The sequence below is a fragment of the Trachemys scripta genome, chromosome 15 (genome assembly GCF_013100865.1).
Source record: "Trachemys scripta elegans isolate TJP31775 chromosome 15, CAS_Tse_1.0, whole genome shotgun sequence".
NCBI classification, from domain to species: Eukaryota; Metazoa; Chordata; order Testudines; family Emydidae; genus Trachemys; species Trachemys scripta.
The window spans coordinates 9,315,684-9,333,347 of NC_048312.1; the positions used below are offsets into that span (position 1 = coordinate 9,315,684).

The 17,664-nt window shown below is 43.7% G+C and overlaps 1 protein-coding gene across 1 annotated transcript in view; it reads right to left on the reverse strand.

Annotated features, from left to right (window-relative positions):
* Positions 1 to 947: 947 nt before the first annotated feature.
* SCARB1 (scavenger receptor class B member 1) overlaps positions 948 to 17,664 on the reverse strand; it is a 40,404-nt gene continuing 23,687 nt past the window's right edge. The window contains exons 6-12 of the mRNA XM_034791043.1: positions 17,461 to 17,576; positions 14,653 to 14,819; positions 12,857 to 12,975; positions 9,583 to 9,656; positions 8,111 to 8,162; positions 7,241 to 7,387; positions 948 to 1,349 (exon numbers count right to left, since the gene is read on the reverse strand). Of these exons, the coding sequence (XP_034646934.1) occupies positions 1,224 to 1,349; positions 7,241 to 7,387; positions 8,111 to 8,162; positions 9,583 to 9,656; positions 12,857 to 12,975; positions 14,653 to 14,819; positions 17,461 to 17,576 (801 nt within the window). The 3' untranslated portion in view covers positions 948 to 1,223. The remainder of the gene's footprint in view (positions 1,350 to 7,240; positions 7,388 to 8,110; positions 8,163 to 9,582; positions 9,657 to 12,856; positions 12,976 to 14,652; positions 14,820 to 17,460; positions 17,577 to 17,664) is intronic.

The following is a 17,664-nucleotide window of genomic DNA, read 5'->3' on the forward strand; positions in this document are numbered from 1 at the left end:
GTGTGACCGGCCTCCCATTCTACCAGCTAATTTTCAGTTCCCATCCTTAAGTGTCACTCTGGAATAGCTCTTACCCATGGTGACATTTTACAGTGTCATGATTAAAGACATTTCTCATTATTCTATTAGAGTCTGATGTCATGTGTGAACAATGCAGTGCACCTGGTTGGCTCTGTGTAGGTAGAAGAGCTCCGCTTAATTTGAAATCCAGGGAAAAACTAAAGACTTGTAAAGAGTAAGTGGTCACCATACAAGTTAAAAGAAGTCAGTGGCTTCTGCATGAGTGCACCACAGAAGTACAGGCAGGATAACCAGGGAGCTAAACAATATTGCTTTGGCAAAAAAAAAACCAAATGAGAGCCACTGCCCTGTGTCTAAACAATGGCACTTGGGAACCAACTAGCCAGATAAACCAAGTTGCTCATTTTGGAAAAACCCACTACACTTTAAGCAGTGATGAATGAGCCTTCAGTCTAGAGCAGCACCCCTCCAAAACCGCAATCACAACCTTGAATCTTACACCCGTACATGGCTGCCTAGCCTAATACTGGTCTATTCAAAAAGTTGGCAGCATACGTCTCTTAAGATGTGTGGCATGTGAGAATGGATTTCCACTCACTCAGTGAACTTGAGCAAGTAAACCCATCCCCCCAGATGGGCGTGAACATCAGCCAGTGTAATCTATTTAGTAAACACCTCTCCATAAGCCTTGAGCAGCCCAGGTTAAATACAGACATTTTCCTATATTAAACCAGTCATTTCTACACCACATGTAAACCTTGTTTGCTTTACAGGATTAGCTATTAAAGTGCCTATTTCTTTTAGGATTCTCATCGTCTAGGTGGAAAGACATTATGTGGGTAGAGGAAAGGACTCTGCAGGGGATTAGCCAGCAGGTATTTGTCATCCCTGCCAGGCTGGAAGTAGCAGGTGAGAGGTCTCAGCCCATGCCAGCCAATGTTGAATATTTTGTATTTCAAAAGCTAGGACTGAACTGGTTTTAGCCTCATCTCATGTCTTGGTGCAGGAAGTATGAGCTGTGGCAATACAGTTCAATAGCCTTGGAGAGTATTTTGTGCCTTGCTCAAGATTGTTCAGAATCAGTTATTTTACCCAACTCTGCATCTTCCTTCTAGGATCCTGCCAATGGACCCAGAGTGAGTCTGATCCCTAAGCACTGTCACAGGTACCAGTGGGAATCCCCCTCCTGTAAGACTGGCACTTCAGGCTTCAGCAGCATCGTTCCGGTTTGTTTTACTAGCGTCTTGAAGGAGTGGTGTTGTTTCTGAAGACAAAGATGGTTCAGTCTGTGGGTCTGGCTCTCGTGGGCTCTTCTCTCGGGCGTTTCTCTGAATGAAAGAAAGCAAGGACAGGTGACTCAGGGTGCAGCTAGACACCAGCACTGGCATCACACAACCCAGTGACTAAAGATTACATAGGATACCTGACAGCATGTTCAGCACTGGAATTTGTCATGTAAAAACTCCAGACTAATCTGCAGTTTAGTGACACCCACAAAGGGGGAGCCAGCTGCTCCCCCACAACATGTCCCATTAGAGACCAGAAACTGGATGTTTATTAACCCACAGCTACTGTCCTCCCAAGGGCAGCAATAAACACTGGGATGAAGTAAATGCTTAAGAGCACCAACACATGGTCCATTTGCTCACAGAACTTTCGACACAGGTTTCAAAACAAAGCCAGGATGAAACAAATCTGGAGAACTACAGGTTTCAAGAGGGGTGTAAAATTGGCATTTACTACAGTAGCATCTCAGTGAGACAGTAAATACATCAGGCATTCTAGATTAATACATTACCCCAGCAACCTACAGCACTTGGTTCCATTCCTGGGCTGTTCCATCCTGCCAGTGAAAGTTTACTGCAAAAGCTTTTGCATAGACAAACAAGCTGTATGGCAACTTAACCCCAAAAGCTTTCCAAAGTAAACATCATGCATGAGCACAGAGTGACCTGGTGACTCATTCTGTAGGAAGTGGTTGACTTACTTTTCTGTAATAAATGAAGAGCAATCCTAATGTAGGTAAGCGGTATGAGATAGTCAAACTGTAATACTGGGCCACATCTTGTCAGAGTATTCTTTAAGTCTAAGATCAGAAGCAATACAACCCTCTATTCTGCCTAATGAGAGAAGTATTCTCAGCTCCATGCGGGTGCTCCATATTTGTACAGAGCTCCCACCGGGACCTCATGGAATCCCAGGAGAGGCCCCTCCTGGGAGGTTTTTATCCCAAGGGAGGTTAAGCAATCTCAGGCTGCTCCACCTGGAAAAATACTTAAGCATGTGTGTTAGACTCCCTTTTAGGAAGGGCTCTTTTCTGGATTACAGGCCCTTTAACTGGATGTCTCTCGATCCACAAAGCGAGCGCACATTTAAAAGGTTGAACAGTTCAACACCTTTATATAGAAGCTAAAAATATTTAGCATGTGCCAAGAAAGTTTTAATCAATCCATTCCTAATTCACTGCTTTTACAAGTGTTGCTTAGTCTCCACTGGTGTTGACTGTATCTGTTATAACACAGAAGACTGAAGAGTAACAAGTTTTGGTCTCCAAATTCATTTTCAGATTTGGCCGAAGTGAGGCAGATCCACAGGGGTCACCCAGACTCTTGTAGGTCATTGCTGATTTTACCCCCTCTATGCCCCAGCAAGCAAACGTTCTTAGATGATAGGACCTCACCTCCATGCCAACCGTCACATACATTTAGCCAATATTGCACCCACCTCCAGAACTGCAGCTAGTGCTTCCCATGAATCCACCAAGAAGGGGGTTTTGAAAGAAGAGTTACCTGCACCTTCTCTCCCCAACACCTAATGAAGTGCGATCTAAATGCATGCAATAGTCCCATTTCCTAGTTTAACCCAAAGCAAGCTTATTGCCACAAAGCATTAAAGTTTACCAAGAGGGCGTGTAGTTTACATGTGAACATTGAGCACTTTAGTTTGATAGATTTAAGCAACATTTCAGCAGATTTATCGAGTTAGCATTGTTTAGAGAAGAGTTTTACCTTTACTGGGTACCCACCTACAGGCTGGCTTCCTGCAGCACCGTCCCCTTAACTGATGTCAACGGTTTTTCGGACAAGGCCTGGTCGGCCTCTTTAGTCTTTTTATTGCTACTCCAAAATAAAAAGCATTTTTCCTAGAAAATAATCAGGCTAGTTTATGTTGTATTTTAAAAGACATTTGGAAGATGTTTCCACTTGAAAAAGGGTGGCTGTGTTTAAGTTGTAATCATGGTTTACTTAGTTACTAAATTCTAGTTCTTTACATGGAGTTTAAATTAGAGCTACAACTTTATTAATCTTCTTAAAAAGAGAACAATCTGTACCAAGCCATCTTTAAAATGGTCTGTTCACATTTCAGACTCTTGAGAGACTTCTAATGAAACATAAGAGGGTTTGTTCAGTGGATCGGGATTGTCGCACAGTCACTGCATGCAAACTTTGCTGTGGTTGTGCAAGGGGGAATTTTTGTTGTTGTTTTTAAAGCTTTTGTTTGGATTGGTGGGACAGACACCATTTTAAATTGGCTCAAGTTATAATTCAGAATCTAAGTTTGCATTTAAGAGACTATTTAACATTTTCCAGTATCTCATTGAGGTTGAGTAAGCAACAGTGCTCCCTCTAGAAAGCTGCTCTGGGAAATGAAGTACATTTTATATGCAGTTGCAAGAATTTAAGGAGATTTCATAATGGATCACAGATGGATTTAGAGCCTTTGCCTTAACCACAGGCACTCAGTCAAAAGCATTCTGGCTCTTCAGAGGGAGGACTGTGGTTGATTAAGCAATCTATTAAGAGCTGATTATTAACACTTCACTAGAACAATCAAGAACATACCTTAAATGCAGCTTTTATTTTGACCTGTGTTGCAGTTTGTATTATGCATCTATTGATCACTATGTAGTTACATAACCCTAAATGCTCAACATGATTCCCCTACAAATTTATAGGGCCACTTCCAGGTTCTCTGCTGTGATTTTTGTTCACTCATTTTTCAGTGGGTAAGAAGAAAGTTTCTTGAAGTCACATTTGGTTGTGTAGCACCAATACAGGCTCAGTTGTGGCTTCACTGGCAACACTAGTTGCTCACCAATGGATAATTGCAACTGCCTTGTGCCTAGGATTCTCTTTTGCAGATCAGTATTCAGTTTGCTACCAGAGGCCTCCATTCATGCAAGTGGCCAATTGGAGTTAGTTGACCCTATACTGAATCCCCATTGGTAGAGTGCTCCCTGTAGAGGATACCCATGTTTTATGGTCTGTTGTGGTGTGTGTTTTAAAACCAACTCCTGTAGAGTGGCCACTGGAAGGAGCTGTGAGACCGTGTCTGACAGCAATACACTGGTTGCAATTGCTCTGCATAAACACCCCCACAGGAAGTTCTTTGGACTGGGCTTCCCTACAGAATTAACTGGTTCCTTGCTCTGCGCTCAAAGCCCCGCCTCCACCTAAGGGTGCAAGAGCTGGATAGAGCAGGGGTGTAAAGTCTCAGACCAGCATAAATGTGGAGTAGCTTCTGGTTTCCATAGATTCCAAGGCTAGAGGGGACCATTGATCTAGTCTAACTGCCTGTATCACACAGGCCATAGAACTTCCCCATAATATTTCCTTTCCAACTTGCCTTTTAAAAAAAAAAAACCACACACCCCTGATTTAAAGGATGCCAGGAATTGAGAACGCACCCACAACTCGTTACATTTTCCTATGGTTAATTATCCTCCTTGTTAAAGTACGATCAAAGTCAATCGTGTGGTTCCCACTTTATGCCAAGGAATAGCAGCACTTTTGCTTTTCACATGATGGTGCTCACTACTAACAGGTCAGTCACTTGTACGATAGTTTTGATCATTTATCCCAGCTGATTTACTAATCTAAATCACTTCAGAGAACCATCAAGTGAATCAAACACTATTGAATCAGTTTCACTATACAGTAAATGGTTTAGCTTTAAGATTACAGACCTGGTATTCCTTTGGAATTGTTCATCCACGCTCACTTTGCAACAAAGGGATTTGGAAATAATATGCCCAAGTCAATTATGCTGCCGTGTGGCTTAGTTTAAATCCAATTATTTACCACTTGGAAAACCCTGGCAACTAGTTAACTGCTGATATTCAAACTCATTTTAAGGCAAGTGGGATAAGGACCAGCCTGACATTTCTTTAGTGTAGGCAGAAGTCATGATTGTTTCAAGGATTTAAGGACTGGAGGGTAAAGTAGGATCTGCTTGGGCATCTGTTGCAGATATCGCAATTGCAGGCAAGTTGAGCGATTTAAAGCCAGATTCAAATGAGCTAGTTGGGAGGAGTATGTACACACACGCGACTTGCTAGTCAATAACCAGGAGGCGGTTTTAAAGCAAACAGACTATTTGGAGTCTTTCCAGGTGCACATTTTGGGGCCAAAGTTCAAAGATGTCATCAAGGGTTTTTTAAAGCATTAGCTTTTGGCATCTTCATGCATTATCCTCATGTTACACAGCAATCCTCAAGATTACTCCAGCACAGTAAGGGAGTGGGATCACTCCATACTGTCTCTAAATCCCAAGGCCACTCATGTTGAAGTATCCTATATGCTGCACTCTGAGTAAACAGCACATTCTCAATACCACTTGATGATCTTCCTCAAGAGAAAGGGCCCCAGGAAGTTCCCCCGTCTTAAGTGTACCTGGGAGGAACTACTACATATGTACACTGGTTAACAGACTTAGGAACTTGGGAGCTGGCTTGAGTCACTGAGGCCTGGTCTACACTCCAGTTAGATCGACAGAAGCTGCCTTGCATCGACCTAACTACATCCATGTCTACACTACAGCCTTGTCCCACCCACGTAAGTGCCTTACTACACCAGCATAACTACTCCACCTGCAAGACAGACTTATTTTGGTGTAGTTAGGTCGATACAGTGTCTGTGTAAACACTTACTTACATGGGTTGGCCCCTGCTCCCAGGAGGGAATGGAGAGGTGGGGAGGGCAGCTTATCAGGAGCTGGTGGGCTCTCAGCTCCCCACACTGCCCCTCTTAGGTTGGTGGAAGTGCTCCTGGTGAGAATGCAGACCACCAACCCAAGGAAGGTAGAGTGGACATGCACCACTGTAGTAATTACTGGGGTGGCTGTAAGTCAACCTAACAAAATTCAGTGTCGAAATATCCTAAAGTTGCTAAATGCACAGAATCCATTGCTGGAGTCTGAAGTCTAGAATCTGAACTACTGTCGTATTGCTGCCTTTGGTACTGGGGGGGCAGGAGGGGAATAGGAATCAGGGTTCCAGGAAAGAGGGAGAAAGCAGCTCACCCTCTTCTTTCCTGCTTGCTGCATTGAACATAGTGAGCTCCTGGCCCTATTCCAGTCTATTTTACCCACTGCAAAAGGATCACAGCCACTACAGAAAGTGGTTGCAGTCCAGACTTCTAGGAGGTTTAGCAAACCCCACTGTTAAGGCACCCAGTGATCTTAAGTAGAGATGTCACTAAGTGACAAGAAGCAGCTAGGCAAGGGAATCTCTTTTACTGGACCAACTTCTGTTATGAACAGAAACAGACAAGCTTTTGAGCTCGAGGTCATCTAAAGCACTGCTCTGTGAGCTTGAAAGCTGGTCTGTCTCTCTCGGCAACAGAAGTTGGTCCAATAAAAGATATTACCTCACCCACCTTGTCTGGCTAATATCCTGGGACCAACTGCCACACCACTGTATAATAAGCCAGACTTCTGGAGAGTAAGCTTGGGGTTTAGCTCGTGAAAGGAAATGTTCATATACTTTGAGCCATTCAAGCAATAACTAACAAGCATCAGTGGCTACTTCAACACTTGCTCTGGTCAGACCAAAAAAAAAAAAAAGAAGGGAGAGTGACCTTCCCACACTTATTACATGGTGGAAATGGCTTGTAGGAATGTTGATGAGGAATTTGGAGGCAGGGCTGGAAGATACAAGACAAAGAAGCCTCATTGATCTTAGTGTCAGCTAAAAAGGCCCACTCATTTGTTGAAGTCTTTCAGGTGTTCAGAGTTAGAAGTGAGCAGAGGTGAGCAATGCCCCCTAGTGCCTACTTTGCAGCAGGGAGTGTGGCCATCAAGTATGACATCTTAAGACATCAGCAATCTTACATTAGATTAACTAGCACTACAATTGAAAAAAAATCAGAAGTTTCTGGATTAGGTTGAAAGTTGGCATCAGTTGATTAAGCCATGAGTTTTGCCATTTGCTTGTTCCTACCTGTCTCTTTACCTCCAGTACAATGGCAGCAACAATCAAAGCGACACCCAGACCGATGCAGATATATTGCACATACTCCAGCACAGATGGGATCAGTACCAGGTTGGTGTAGAACTGCTTTAAGACTGAACCTTCAATGGCCCCGCTCTGCCCAGAAGAGAGTAGTTTTCAGTGGTAGTTTTGCAGATCATAGTTCACAGCACAGCAATTCTGTATTAGCGGTGTCCCTGCTTCCTCTAAGGCATGGCTTGGAAAACTTATTTTGGCATAGAGCAATTCAGTGATGTGTAAGAAGTTAACAGACCACAAGGAAATAAATGCTAGTCTTTAAAACAGAAGCTGCATTGAAATTTGCACTACCAATAGTAGGTTTAAGATTTCCCTTAGGCATTTTAACTTGTAATAAATGCCTAGGTAGCCGGGGCTAAAATGTTTGGGCTAGCGACATTAAGTTTTATTCATTTCATTAAGTGAATAATACCCTGCATGCCCTTCCAGCTTGTACGCGTTTGCCCACCTGTGTTAACTTCTCAGTCTAGGTCTCCCAAGTTAAGTAATATCACTGATGCTTTCTAAACACACAAGTGATCAGAAGAGGTTATGCACTCAAATTGCAAGATTAAGTGTGCAGACAAGTGTTTCTAATCCATTTATGCAAAGTTCCAATTAAGAACAGTGCAGCTTAGACCTTTACTCCAGTTGAAGTTTCTCCAGTAAAGACATGTAACGCTGCCTTTCTAGTCCCTTCCCACACTGCTCTCATTACAAACCATCTACTTCTTCCAACTGCCCCTGCATTTCCTCCTTTTCAGTACAGATTTTGCATGGTTAACATTACTTTTCCAACCAAGGGGAGTCAATCCAACTCACCTCTGCAAACCAAAGTATAGGCAAGACAACCGGCTTGATCTGTCCTGTTTGACTAAACAGAAAGAAAGGTTCACACTTATATTTATAATCAGTCAATCGACACATACCAGCGTTATGCTCCAATGGTTTCTAAGGAGCTGGTCAGTTTTTACTAGACATTTCAAAATTTGACAGGCCTGAAGACAATGGAAAAAAGTTGGTGATCCCCCCCCCCCATTTCAGTGAATTCTTTCTATACAATATTAGGTCTGATTAAACTGCTTGGATGCAAAACTTTAAAGTTGTTAGTTTTAGGGGAAGAACTTGAATTTTAGTTGATGTTTAATAAGTACAGTCAGCATTTCCCAGATATTACCGTAGTATCTGAAATACCATGGTTCTTCCCTTAGACTTCCAAAAGGGATCACTTTGGAAGCATTGAGTTTAATGGGAACCTCTGTGCTTAATCCAAGGGTTATAATGCATTCTGGCAACCTATGTGGTACTGGAAGTGTAGGACATAGGTGTTGCTGCCTCAGCTAATTGTTAGAGGCTGGAATAAACCTGGTCTAGAGAGTGCAAGTTTACCTCCTCCTCCAAGAGCAAGTAACCTACTGCTCCAAGTGCTATTGCACCAGATTTTGAGAAGAGCTCAGCACCCAGTTTGGAAGTCTGGCCACTTGTTTTGATACTTGAGTGGCAGGAGTGTGCTTTTGGAAGGCCGACTGCAATTGTGAGCACACAACATTTCAGAACTCTGACCCAGGGAGTCTACTTTGTACTTCATTTGCAACAGGGCCATCAGAACACGGAGACTATTGCATGACTAGGCACTGCTCCATTCCAAGCTCTTAAAGCTGCAGTCTGATGTTAGGCTAGGTCTACACTAGAAATGCTTTGCCAATACATCTCCTAATGTGGATGCAACTGTAAAAGCAAAACTGCACTTTGCACCAGTATAGAAGCCACCCCCACTCCAAGTGAAACAAGCTACACCAGTAAGAGCAGTTTTGCCAGTATCACCGTGTCTGCACTTGGGCGTTCTGATGGCATAGCTGTGTCAGGGGTGTGAACACCACAGCCATGTTGTCAGGAGTCTAGTGTAGACATAGCCATGAACTGGTACAGAGGTTTTGTCCACACAAATAGCTAAAGCAAGATGAAGAAAGCCAACTGAAGAGGCATATACCTGCATATGGTGCGTTACACGTGGAAAGCCACGTGGGGCTTGTCTGTTCATGAGCTCAGCTGAGTAGAAATGTCTCAGAGAAGGCACTGGGCTTTGAGGTATTTTTATGACAATATCTTGACAAGTTTAGGTTTGACAACTGACGTGAAATTGAGGAATGGGATTAGACAGTGAATAGATTGTACTCCATAGAGCTGTTTTTGGATCCAGAAGAATTATAACGAAGAAGCTATTCAAACAGCATTACATTTGTGAAGCACGTAAGCCACATGTCTCTTGGACATCCCCAAAGCAAGCTACTTACCTTATGCCAGAGACCTTCTTTATATACAGACTCAGTTGCAGCTTGATGGAGCAGTTCATTGGAATTCCCGTGACCTGCATTAAACAGGAAACCAAGCACATCTCAGCAATACTGCCTGGTGTTCATGTAGAAGAAAGCTCTTTTTTTTTTTTTTTTTTAAACACACCCAAACCACTAACAGAATTGCAACATGTGAAAGCGCCTGGCACATGCAAAACAGGTGAGGGAAGGAGAACAAAAAGCGGGTAAACGGCTCTGAGGAAGACCTTGCGTTAGGAGGCAAACTGTATCATTGCTTTTCACTTTAAGCCTGGACTATGGGGAGTGCTTAAGCAGAGACAAGGTGTGGCAGTTGAGTCAGGATTCAGAAAACAGAACAGAACAGTTTTCTAGGAAGATCATAACCTCTTCTGGGAAATCTGATGAGTTAGCAGAAGAACTCTGCTTTCAGAAGGTACTTGAAAGGGTTCTCCAAGGTGGGCGACCAAACCATTCCTCAAATCACAAGACAAGATTAAAAGCCAAAGCTGGCACAAAAGAACTGCTTCTACTGATACAGAGTAGTGCTAACAGAGAAACACTGTAGCAGACCAATATTGTCAAGTCAGCACACAGCAAGGCCAAATAACTGACTTACACTCTAAAAAAAACAACAAGTCCTTGTGGCCCCTTAGAGACTAAAATTTGGGCGTAAGCTTTTGTGGGCTAAAACCCACTTCATCAGATGCACTCAGAGGCCTAAAGGCAAGTTGGCACTATTAAGAAATTGGGTGTTTGTATCCTAGTCTAATTTATGAAAAGATAGTTTTAGTGCAATGTCAGCTTGCTTTGACGTTTAAGAGCATGAGTTGTCTGCAGGGCAATATCCTAAGTGTCAAGGTGGTAAGATGCACAAAAAGCCCTGTCACTGGGGAATTTGGCAAGCGAACGACCACCCACACAAGGTTTCATTCTTTGATTCAAGCCACTTACTAATCATTTAGTCACATTACTTCCACAGTGGTGCCAACATCCAGGAGGATGACTGACAGGTGTTTAGATACAAACTGTTGGACTATCAAAACATCTGCCAAAATGATGGAGAGTTAAAGCTAACAAGATTAAGGCTTTAGTAGGATTGCAACATCACTACAGTGTCCTGTTTATGGGTAGCATAATACTCTTACACCTATTTAATATCTTCCCTGCCCTCACTAGCCTTTCCCACGCCTCTGCTACTAACCTTCAATAGCTTTGTAGTGCGAAGCAACAGAACATTATGAATTGTGCAACTGAGGTTTTATCTCCATGGCTCGTGTTTATTACGGCTATTTTAATTAAGCCTTATTGCCATGGACTTTATTTTATGGTCTACACAGATCAGCAAGTAATTGGGGGGGAAAAATTAATCTTTTCCTTTTAAAGAGCCAAAGTACACTTCTCTGCCCAAACAGTGTAAAAACCATGGACTGATGGCGCACAGCCGTAGTCGCAAGAAACTGCTTAGCTCTAGACCAGGGGTCGGCAACCTTTCAGCAGTGGTGCGCCAAACCTTCATTTATTCACACTATTTTAAGGTGTTGTGTGCCAGCAATATATTTTAATGTTTTTAGAATGTCTTTCTAGAAGACTAAAATATAGAACTAAACTATTGTTGTATGTAAAGTAAATAAGGTTTTTAAAAGGTTTAAGAAGCTTCATTTAAAATTAAGTTAAAATGCAGAGCCTCTCCCCCCTGGACTGGTGGCCAGGACCTGGGCAGCGTGAGTACCACTGAAAATCAGCTCACGTGTGCCATAGGTTACCTACCCCTGCTCTAGAAGATCTTACCCCTCCTTATCCCTGAAGATTGACAAGACACTTGCATGAGAGCTATTGTTTTGGTTAACCAGAGGAGTTTATTTTAAGGCTGTGCATTTATCTAAAGGCAGGCTTAAAACAGCTCTACAAGTGATACCTAGAAGTCAGAACACAGCCCCTTAATGGGGTCAAGATTGCTTCAATGCCCTGCAACCCAACCTCTGGTAAGAGCACCACTGCACTTTGTAAGTCCTATAGCTGCTGGTCAGGAGGCAATCCTCAAATTGCATTCTCTAGAGTTTAAAAAGCCTTTAGAGAGCATGCCTTGGTGCTTGTTTCCTGGAGAAGCCCTATAAAATATGGGATCCAGGACAGCAATTGGACTTGAGGATTGACCTGGTAGCCTACCAAGCTGGAGGTGTCTATTATACATTGGAAGTGGAAGAGAAACAGGTGAGAAATAGAACGAAGCCAGCAAAAGCTAGTAACCAGAAGGGAACAGAATAAGGAAGATTCCCCCAGAAGGTTCAGTTAAGTTTTAGAACAAAGTTTAAGATTTAGGACAGGCTCATCCAAAAGTGTGTTGAAAGGGGGTCCAATAGCAGTAAGAAGTGCAGGATGCAGAAAAGTATTTATTCCTCCACATTTGTAGTGACAACAGCCTGTCAGGAGGGCACCTACAGTTATAGCTGTTGCACAATCACTAGGAAGTGTTCCCTGTTTGTACATTTGAGTATGCCACTGGGCTACTTCTCACAGCATCAAAATGGCTTTGCTCTGTAACTTCATGGACAGTATTCCTGTTTGCACCACAGAGCAGAGTCTTACTGCCCGATACTAAGGAAGACGACGACATTTCACCCACTACAATAGGTGGGCAGTCAACTCCAGGTAAGTATTTCTCCAGGATTAGCTGGTGCTTGTCAGACCTGTATGTTGTCTTGACAGACTGTGCAAGAGAACAGCTAAGTTCTGACTAGATACAACCTAGTGCAGGTTCTTGGTGAGGTTTGATGTGCAGTGAGGAAGGCGGGAGAAAAGGGTTTGAACCTCATTTATTCTCCCTTAGCACATATTAGACTTTTATTCACTAATTTTGAAAAGCCCATTAACGGACTGAGAAGTCATTCCCAGCAGGGCAATTAGACCAGAGCCATCAACACAATTATGCTGGTGATGTGTCTATCTGGCACGCTGTACTTTGCAATTCTCTGAAAGTAGATCAGTGAGTTTGTTTTAATTATGGTTTTACAGTCATTTTATCTAAACACATCTCAGCAATAACCATTTAAAATCCTTGTACTATGGAATCTGCTCTTGGGCCAGTTTTAGTGCCAGAGTGTGAGTAAGTTGACAGGCAGCTAATGTGTGGCTCTGTCTAAAGCCTACACCGAAAACAACATTCCCAGACACCTCTTTGTGCAGAGCTTAGACAGAAAAACCATCTAGAGTCATTCTCTCAAGAAAGCCTGCATGCAACTTGAAGCCAGCTCACCGGATGAACGTCAAGGAAGAGCCCATGCTGCTCCTTATTGGGATGTAATCCATCGACAGCTTCCACCAAGACAGGGTCAGCATTGTAGAAGTGTGGGTGGGATATGAACACTGGTGCATCTGAACAGAGTTAGGTCACCTTAGAGGGCTTGCATGAACATGGTTATTTAGAGGAGTTAGCCAGCTAAGAAAACGCAGACAAGATCTTTTGGGTTGGAAGCTGGATCCTGGAGTGTCTGCATCCCTCCCCTGGCCCCCAGCAGCCCACCACCCCATGCTCCAGACTTGGGTAGAAAAATCAGTCCTAAGCCTGCTTTGGCAGATGAGTGTGAAGGAGATTTCCATACCTTCCCTGGCAGTTTATTCCATTGCTTAGTGAAGCTTAAAACTTCTTAATCCTTAACCTACTTTTTCCCTGCTGCAGCTTAATCCAATCACTTCTCACGGTCCATGTTGATTTGATGACAGTGTCATCAGGCATCTATGCATTTGGAGATTTGTGAAGCCAGAGGTTTCACAAAACTGGACAATTACCTTTCTGGGGCCTGCTGTTCTCCAGAGAAACAGCTGAAAGGTGATTTGGCTTCAGATTAGCTCTTTGTGTGCCCCCAACTGATGCATTTCTCTCTTCAATTGTGCTTAACTATTTCCCCTCCACATCAGGTTAGAGATGTACAGCTTGAACACAGGACAAAAAACCTTGCATGAAAATGTATCTGTCCTTATTGCTAATCCCCTGGAAATGCTCAGGATACAATGAAGGGGCTTTTGTACAGCCTATAGACCCATGCCATCTCTGTACACAGCACAAGCCAAGAGTAAAAGGCTTGGTTCTAGAGGGCAACAGTCACTGAGTTCTCATTAGGATCTGGATATTTGCAGTTTTTAAAACTGATTGCATGGGCAACAAGTGCTGCCAGAGGTGACATGCCAAAAGGTAATCTATATAGCCCATCAAAAGTTGTGCAATCTCAAATTAAGACCTGTTGCCTATTTTTCTTGGGCCATCACTGCCTTACGCAAGGCAACAGCCTAGAATGATCTTTAAAAAAAAGCCACACGCAATAGAATTAGAACTGTGCCCATTTTGTAAGTCAGAGGTGTAGCATAACTGCTTGGAGCAAAAACAAGCATCCTAAGTATTTTGTCACCTATTTTCATTGAGCTTTACAGAGACAGTCGTAGTAATTCTAGAAAAAGCAACAAAGTCCTGTGGCACCTGATAGACTAACAGATGCATTGGAGCATAAGCTTTTTGCATGTGTCTGACAAAGTGAGTATTTACCCACGAAAGCTTATGCTCCAATGCATCTGTTAGTCTATCAGGTGCCACAGGACTTTGTTGCTTTTTCTAGGTGCCACAGGACTCTTGCTTTTTACAGGTCCAGACTAACACAGCTACCCCTCTGATATTAGTAATTCTAGAGTGACTGACAATATCCTAAAACTAGTTCTTGATTTTCCTTTGTTTGCTTTAAAGCTTCAGGCCCTCCTCCCCACCTCCTTGCACCTTACTTTACTTACACAGGTGAACAGCATGGGTGAAAGTGCTACACAATCGGAATTCCCCAGGCATGCTGCCATTGGTAACTAGTTGTATTGCTTAAGCAGTAGGAAGACCATAAAGAGATTTGCCTCAAGGGAGTGATGGGAAAACTACTGCTTATGGCTTGAGATTAGCCTAGCCAACACAAGAGTAGCCTAGGGTGCATTCTCTGCAATGAAAAGGGAATGGACTGCATTGCATAATAGCTCTGTTTTCAGCTGCTATTGGAGAGAGACTGACATACAACTCACTCATTCTACAGGTGCTGACATTCTGGATTCCAGATTCCCTGCAGGGGCAGAAGCCTTCGTTTGGTGGATAATCTGTTCCGTTAGCAAATAAAGTCTTCGGAGCCACAAAGCGATAGGTCGGCACCCCTTTAAATACTCCAGACTGCTCATACACTAGCTTCATGGATCTAGAGAAATTACAGTGAAATATTAGAGGGAAGGAGAAAGTTATCTGTAAGAAAAGCTAAGGGATGCAGATGAGCTGCTTTGTGGGGTCAGCGGACTATTCGATGGGCCATATCTGCTCTCCCCTGTTTAGTCTCAAGTTTAAGAGAAGGCTGTCAGGAGAAAGTTCACCCCTATTACATCTGGGGCATCTCTCAGGGGTCCTAAGCAGTGGCACAAACAAACAGTCTATGGGGCACTTTGGTAAGAGGGGAATCAGGAAAGAACATGCTGCTGCACTCAAGCAGGGCCTCCCAGAGGATTCCGGGGGCCTGGGGTCTTCAGTGGCAGGGGCCCCCCCACCGCCAAAGACCTGGCACTTTGGCTGCAGGTCCCAGGGCGGAAGAACCCCCCGCTGCAGGTCTTTGGGGCAGTTTGGCAGTGAGTCCCGGAGCGGAGGGACCCCTGCCACCGGAGACCCAGAGCAGAAGCAGCTCTGGGTGCCCAGTCCCTGCGAGAGTTTTCCAGGGGGGGAGAGGGGAGGTTGTGAAGAAACCAGAGCGAGTGAAGGACCCTGCTCCAGGGGCCCTGAAAAATTCTTGTGGGGGCCCCTGTGGGGCCCAGGGCAAATTGCCCCACTTGCCCCCCCAGGCAGCCCTGCACTCAAGGAAAGTGAACAGGGATGCAGAGAAGATTCCACGCCCCCTTCCTCATGTAGTTTCACCCATGTCTCTAGGAGTCGGAGTCTGTCCAGTGGGAGGGCTCTTCCCTTGTCTAGTTCTGGGATAGCCATACTCAGAGCATGTTACTGACCCCTTGACTGGAGACTAAGTACTTAACCCTGCATTCTCCCTTCTAGGAAGCCAAGCTTTTTCTCCTACAGGAAGGGCAGGTGATCCCGATAGACAGCAGCCTGCAAGGTTCACATAAATACCATGCCAGGCACTGGGGAAACATTCTGTATAGGCAGAGTGTTAATTTCAGTTTGTAAGAGCATGAGAACAAGGCAAGGGGACTGAATTGGAAGTGACCAATGTCATTTCCTCACTGGGACCCACAGCACCATGACCTGACTGGAGCACGTTGGACTCCACAGGCTTCCATATGCAGAGCGAGCTATTTATTTGGAGGTGAGTGGTGACTGCCGCATGGCATGGAGTGCCAAGAGAAACAGACGGTTACTTTGGCCTGCAGGTTATTGCTCATCCTTGGAAGGGGATCTTTCGGCTTTGTTAGAGAAAGCTAAGGCCAACCGATTATCCTTGCTCGATTATCACAACCCATGTCTTGGGACTCTTAACTACTAGGGTGCCCAAACCTGGGTCCTTAGCACTAAGTTATCTTGATATTACTGAATACCTTCGGCACACAGATGTTAAGTTTCTATTTTAAGACACCCTTTGGCTTAGTGAACTAGTTTGCATGGTAACTGGGAAAAGTTAAAAAACCAAATGTTTTCAATTCTGTTTGCTGTCAGAGCAAGAACTTACTGTTTTGCATTGCAACTGCTACCCAGTAATGCAATTAGTGTTGTCAGTGTTGCAGACTGAATCAGTTTTGAAATAATGAACTTCTCTGCCCCAGCAATGCAGACAACGCATGTTAAACACTTTATACAAATATTGGTAACCTCTACTGCCAGGAAAATAACCTCCTTGCTTTTCAGCACCTATAGAATCTGTGGAAATGCATCACTGCTTCCAACTGGGCCATGTCAAGTACTGTTAACAATAAAGGTCACCACTTTAATACCAAAAGGGACATGCTGCAGATCCTTTAAATTCAGGAAGCAGCCCAAAGGCAGCAGTTGGAGTAATTAAGCTGGTTAGAAAGTGAAGAGTACTTCTAGCTTCCCTGAAGTTACCTCTGTAATTGACTTTCCTAGAATTCATAGAAGCTGAAACCAGATGGCACCACTGCAAACATGGTCTGACCTCCTGTCTAACAGGCTGTAGGACTTCCCTGTATTCATTCTAGCTTGAAATAGAGCAGAGAGGAAAAACACCCAGTCCTGATTTTTAAGGAAGTTTCCAGTGATAGAGAAACCACAGCCACCCTTGTGAAGATGTAGTAATGGTTGCTTACCCTGTTAGAAGTTTGCATCTTATTTCTAGTCAGTTTATCTAGCTTCAACTTCCAGCAATTGGATCTGCTACACCTTTGTCTGCTAGGTTGTTTGAGTCTTTGAACACAGGTGTTCTAGAACATTTGATAGTGTGGTCTACAGGCTAAAGCAGGGATTGGACTAAGGAAGCCTTGATTCTATTCCTCTGCCTTGCATGATTTCCAGCCTCCATTTTCCCCTTTTGGGGATGCTAATATCTGCTCACCTTTGAGTTTGCACTGGTCTACTGCCTTTTCATCATTTTTTGAAAGCAGCAGATCTTTTGATAGTAAGATGTGCCCAATCAGACAAACAACTGTACTCTGAATATCTGAGATCACTTCAGAACTCTACCTTGAACACTGGGTGGTAGTTGAAGTTTAGTTCTACAAATCAGTGTAATTTTAGAGGACAGGTGAGTAATGACGATAGCTATTTAACTAAGCAAGACCACCTGTCTTCCAGCAACATTGCATTCTGAAGCTGAAGACTTTGCACTTCCAGTCACGTGGTTAGACATGCAGATACAGCATACAAGACAAAATTTAAACTAATCTTACCGACAGGCATCAGGACTATAAAACTCTAGAGAAGAGGAAGGGGTCATGAAAGGAGGCCACATCTCTCCAGAAGTCCCATTGATCATGTTACACTCATTGGAGCGCCAGTAATTCACCTGCAAGAAAAGTTGCAAGAGGAATTTAAAAGCCAGACTGACAGCTATGTTAGCCAAACAATTTCCTCTATCTTTTAGCCCTGAGTGG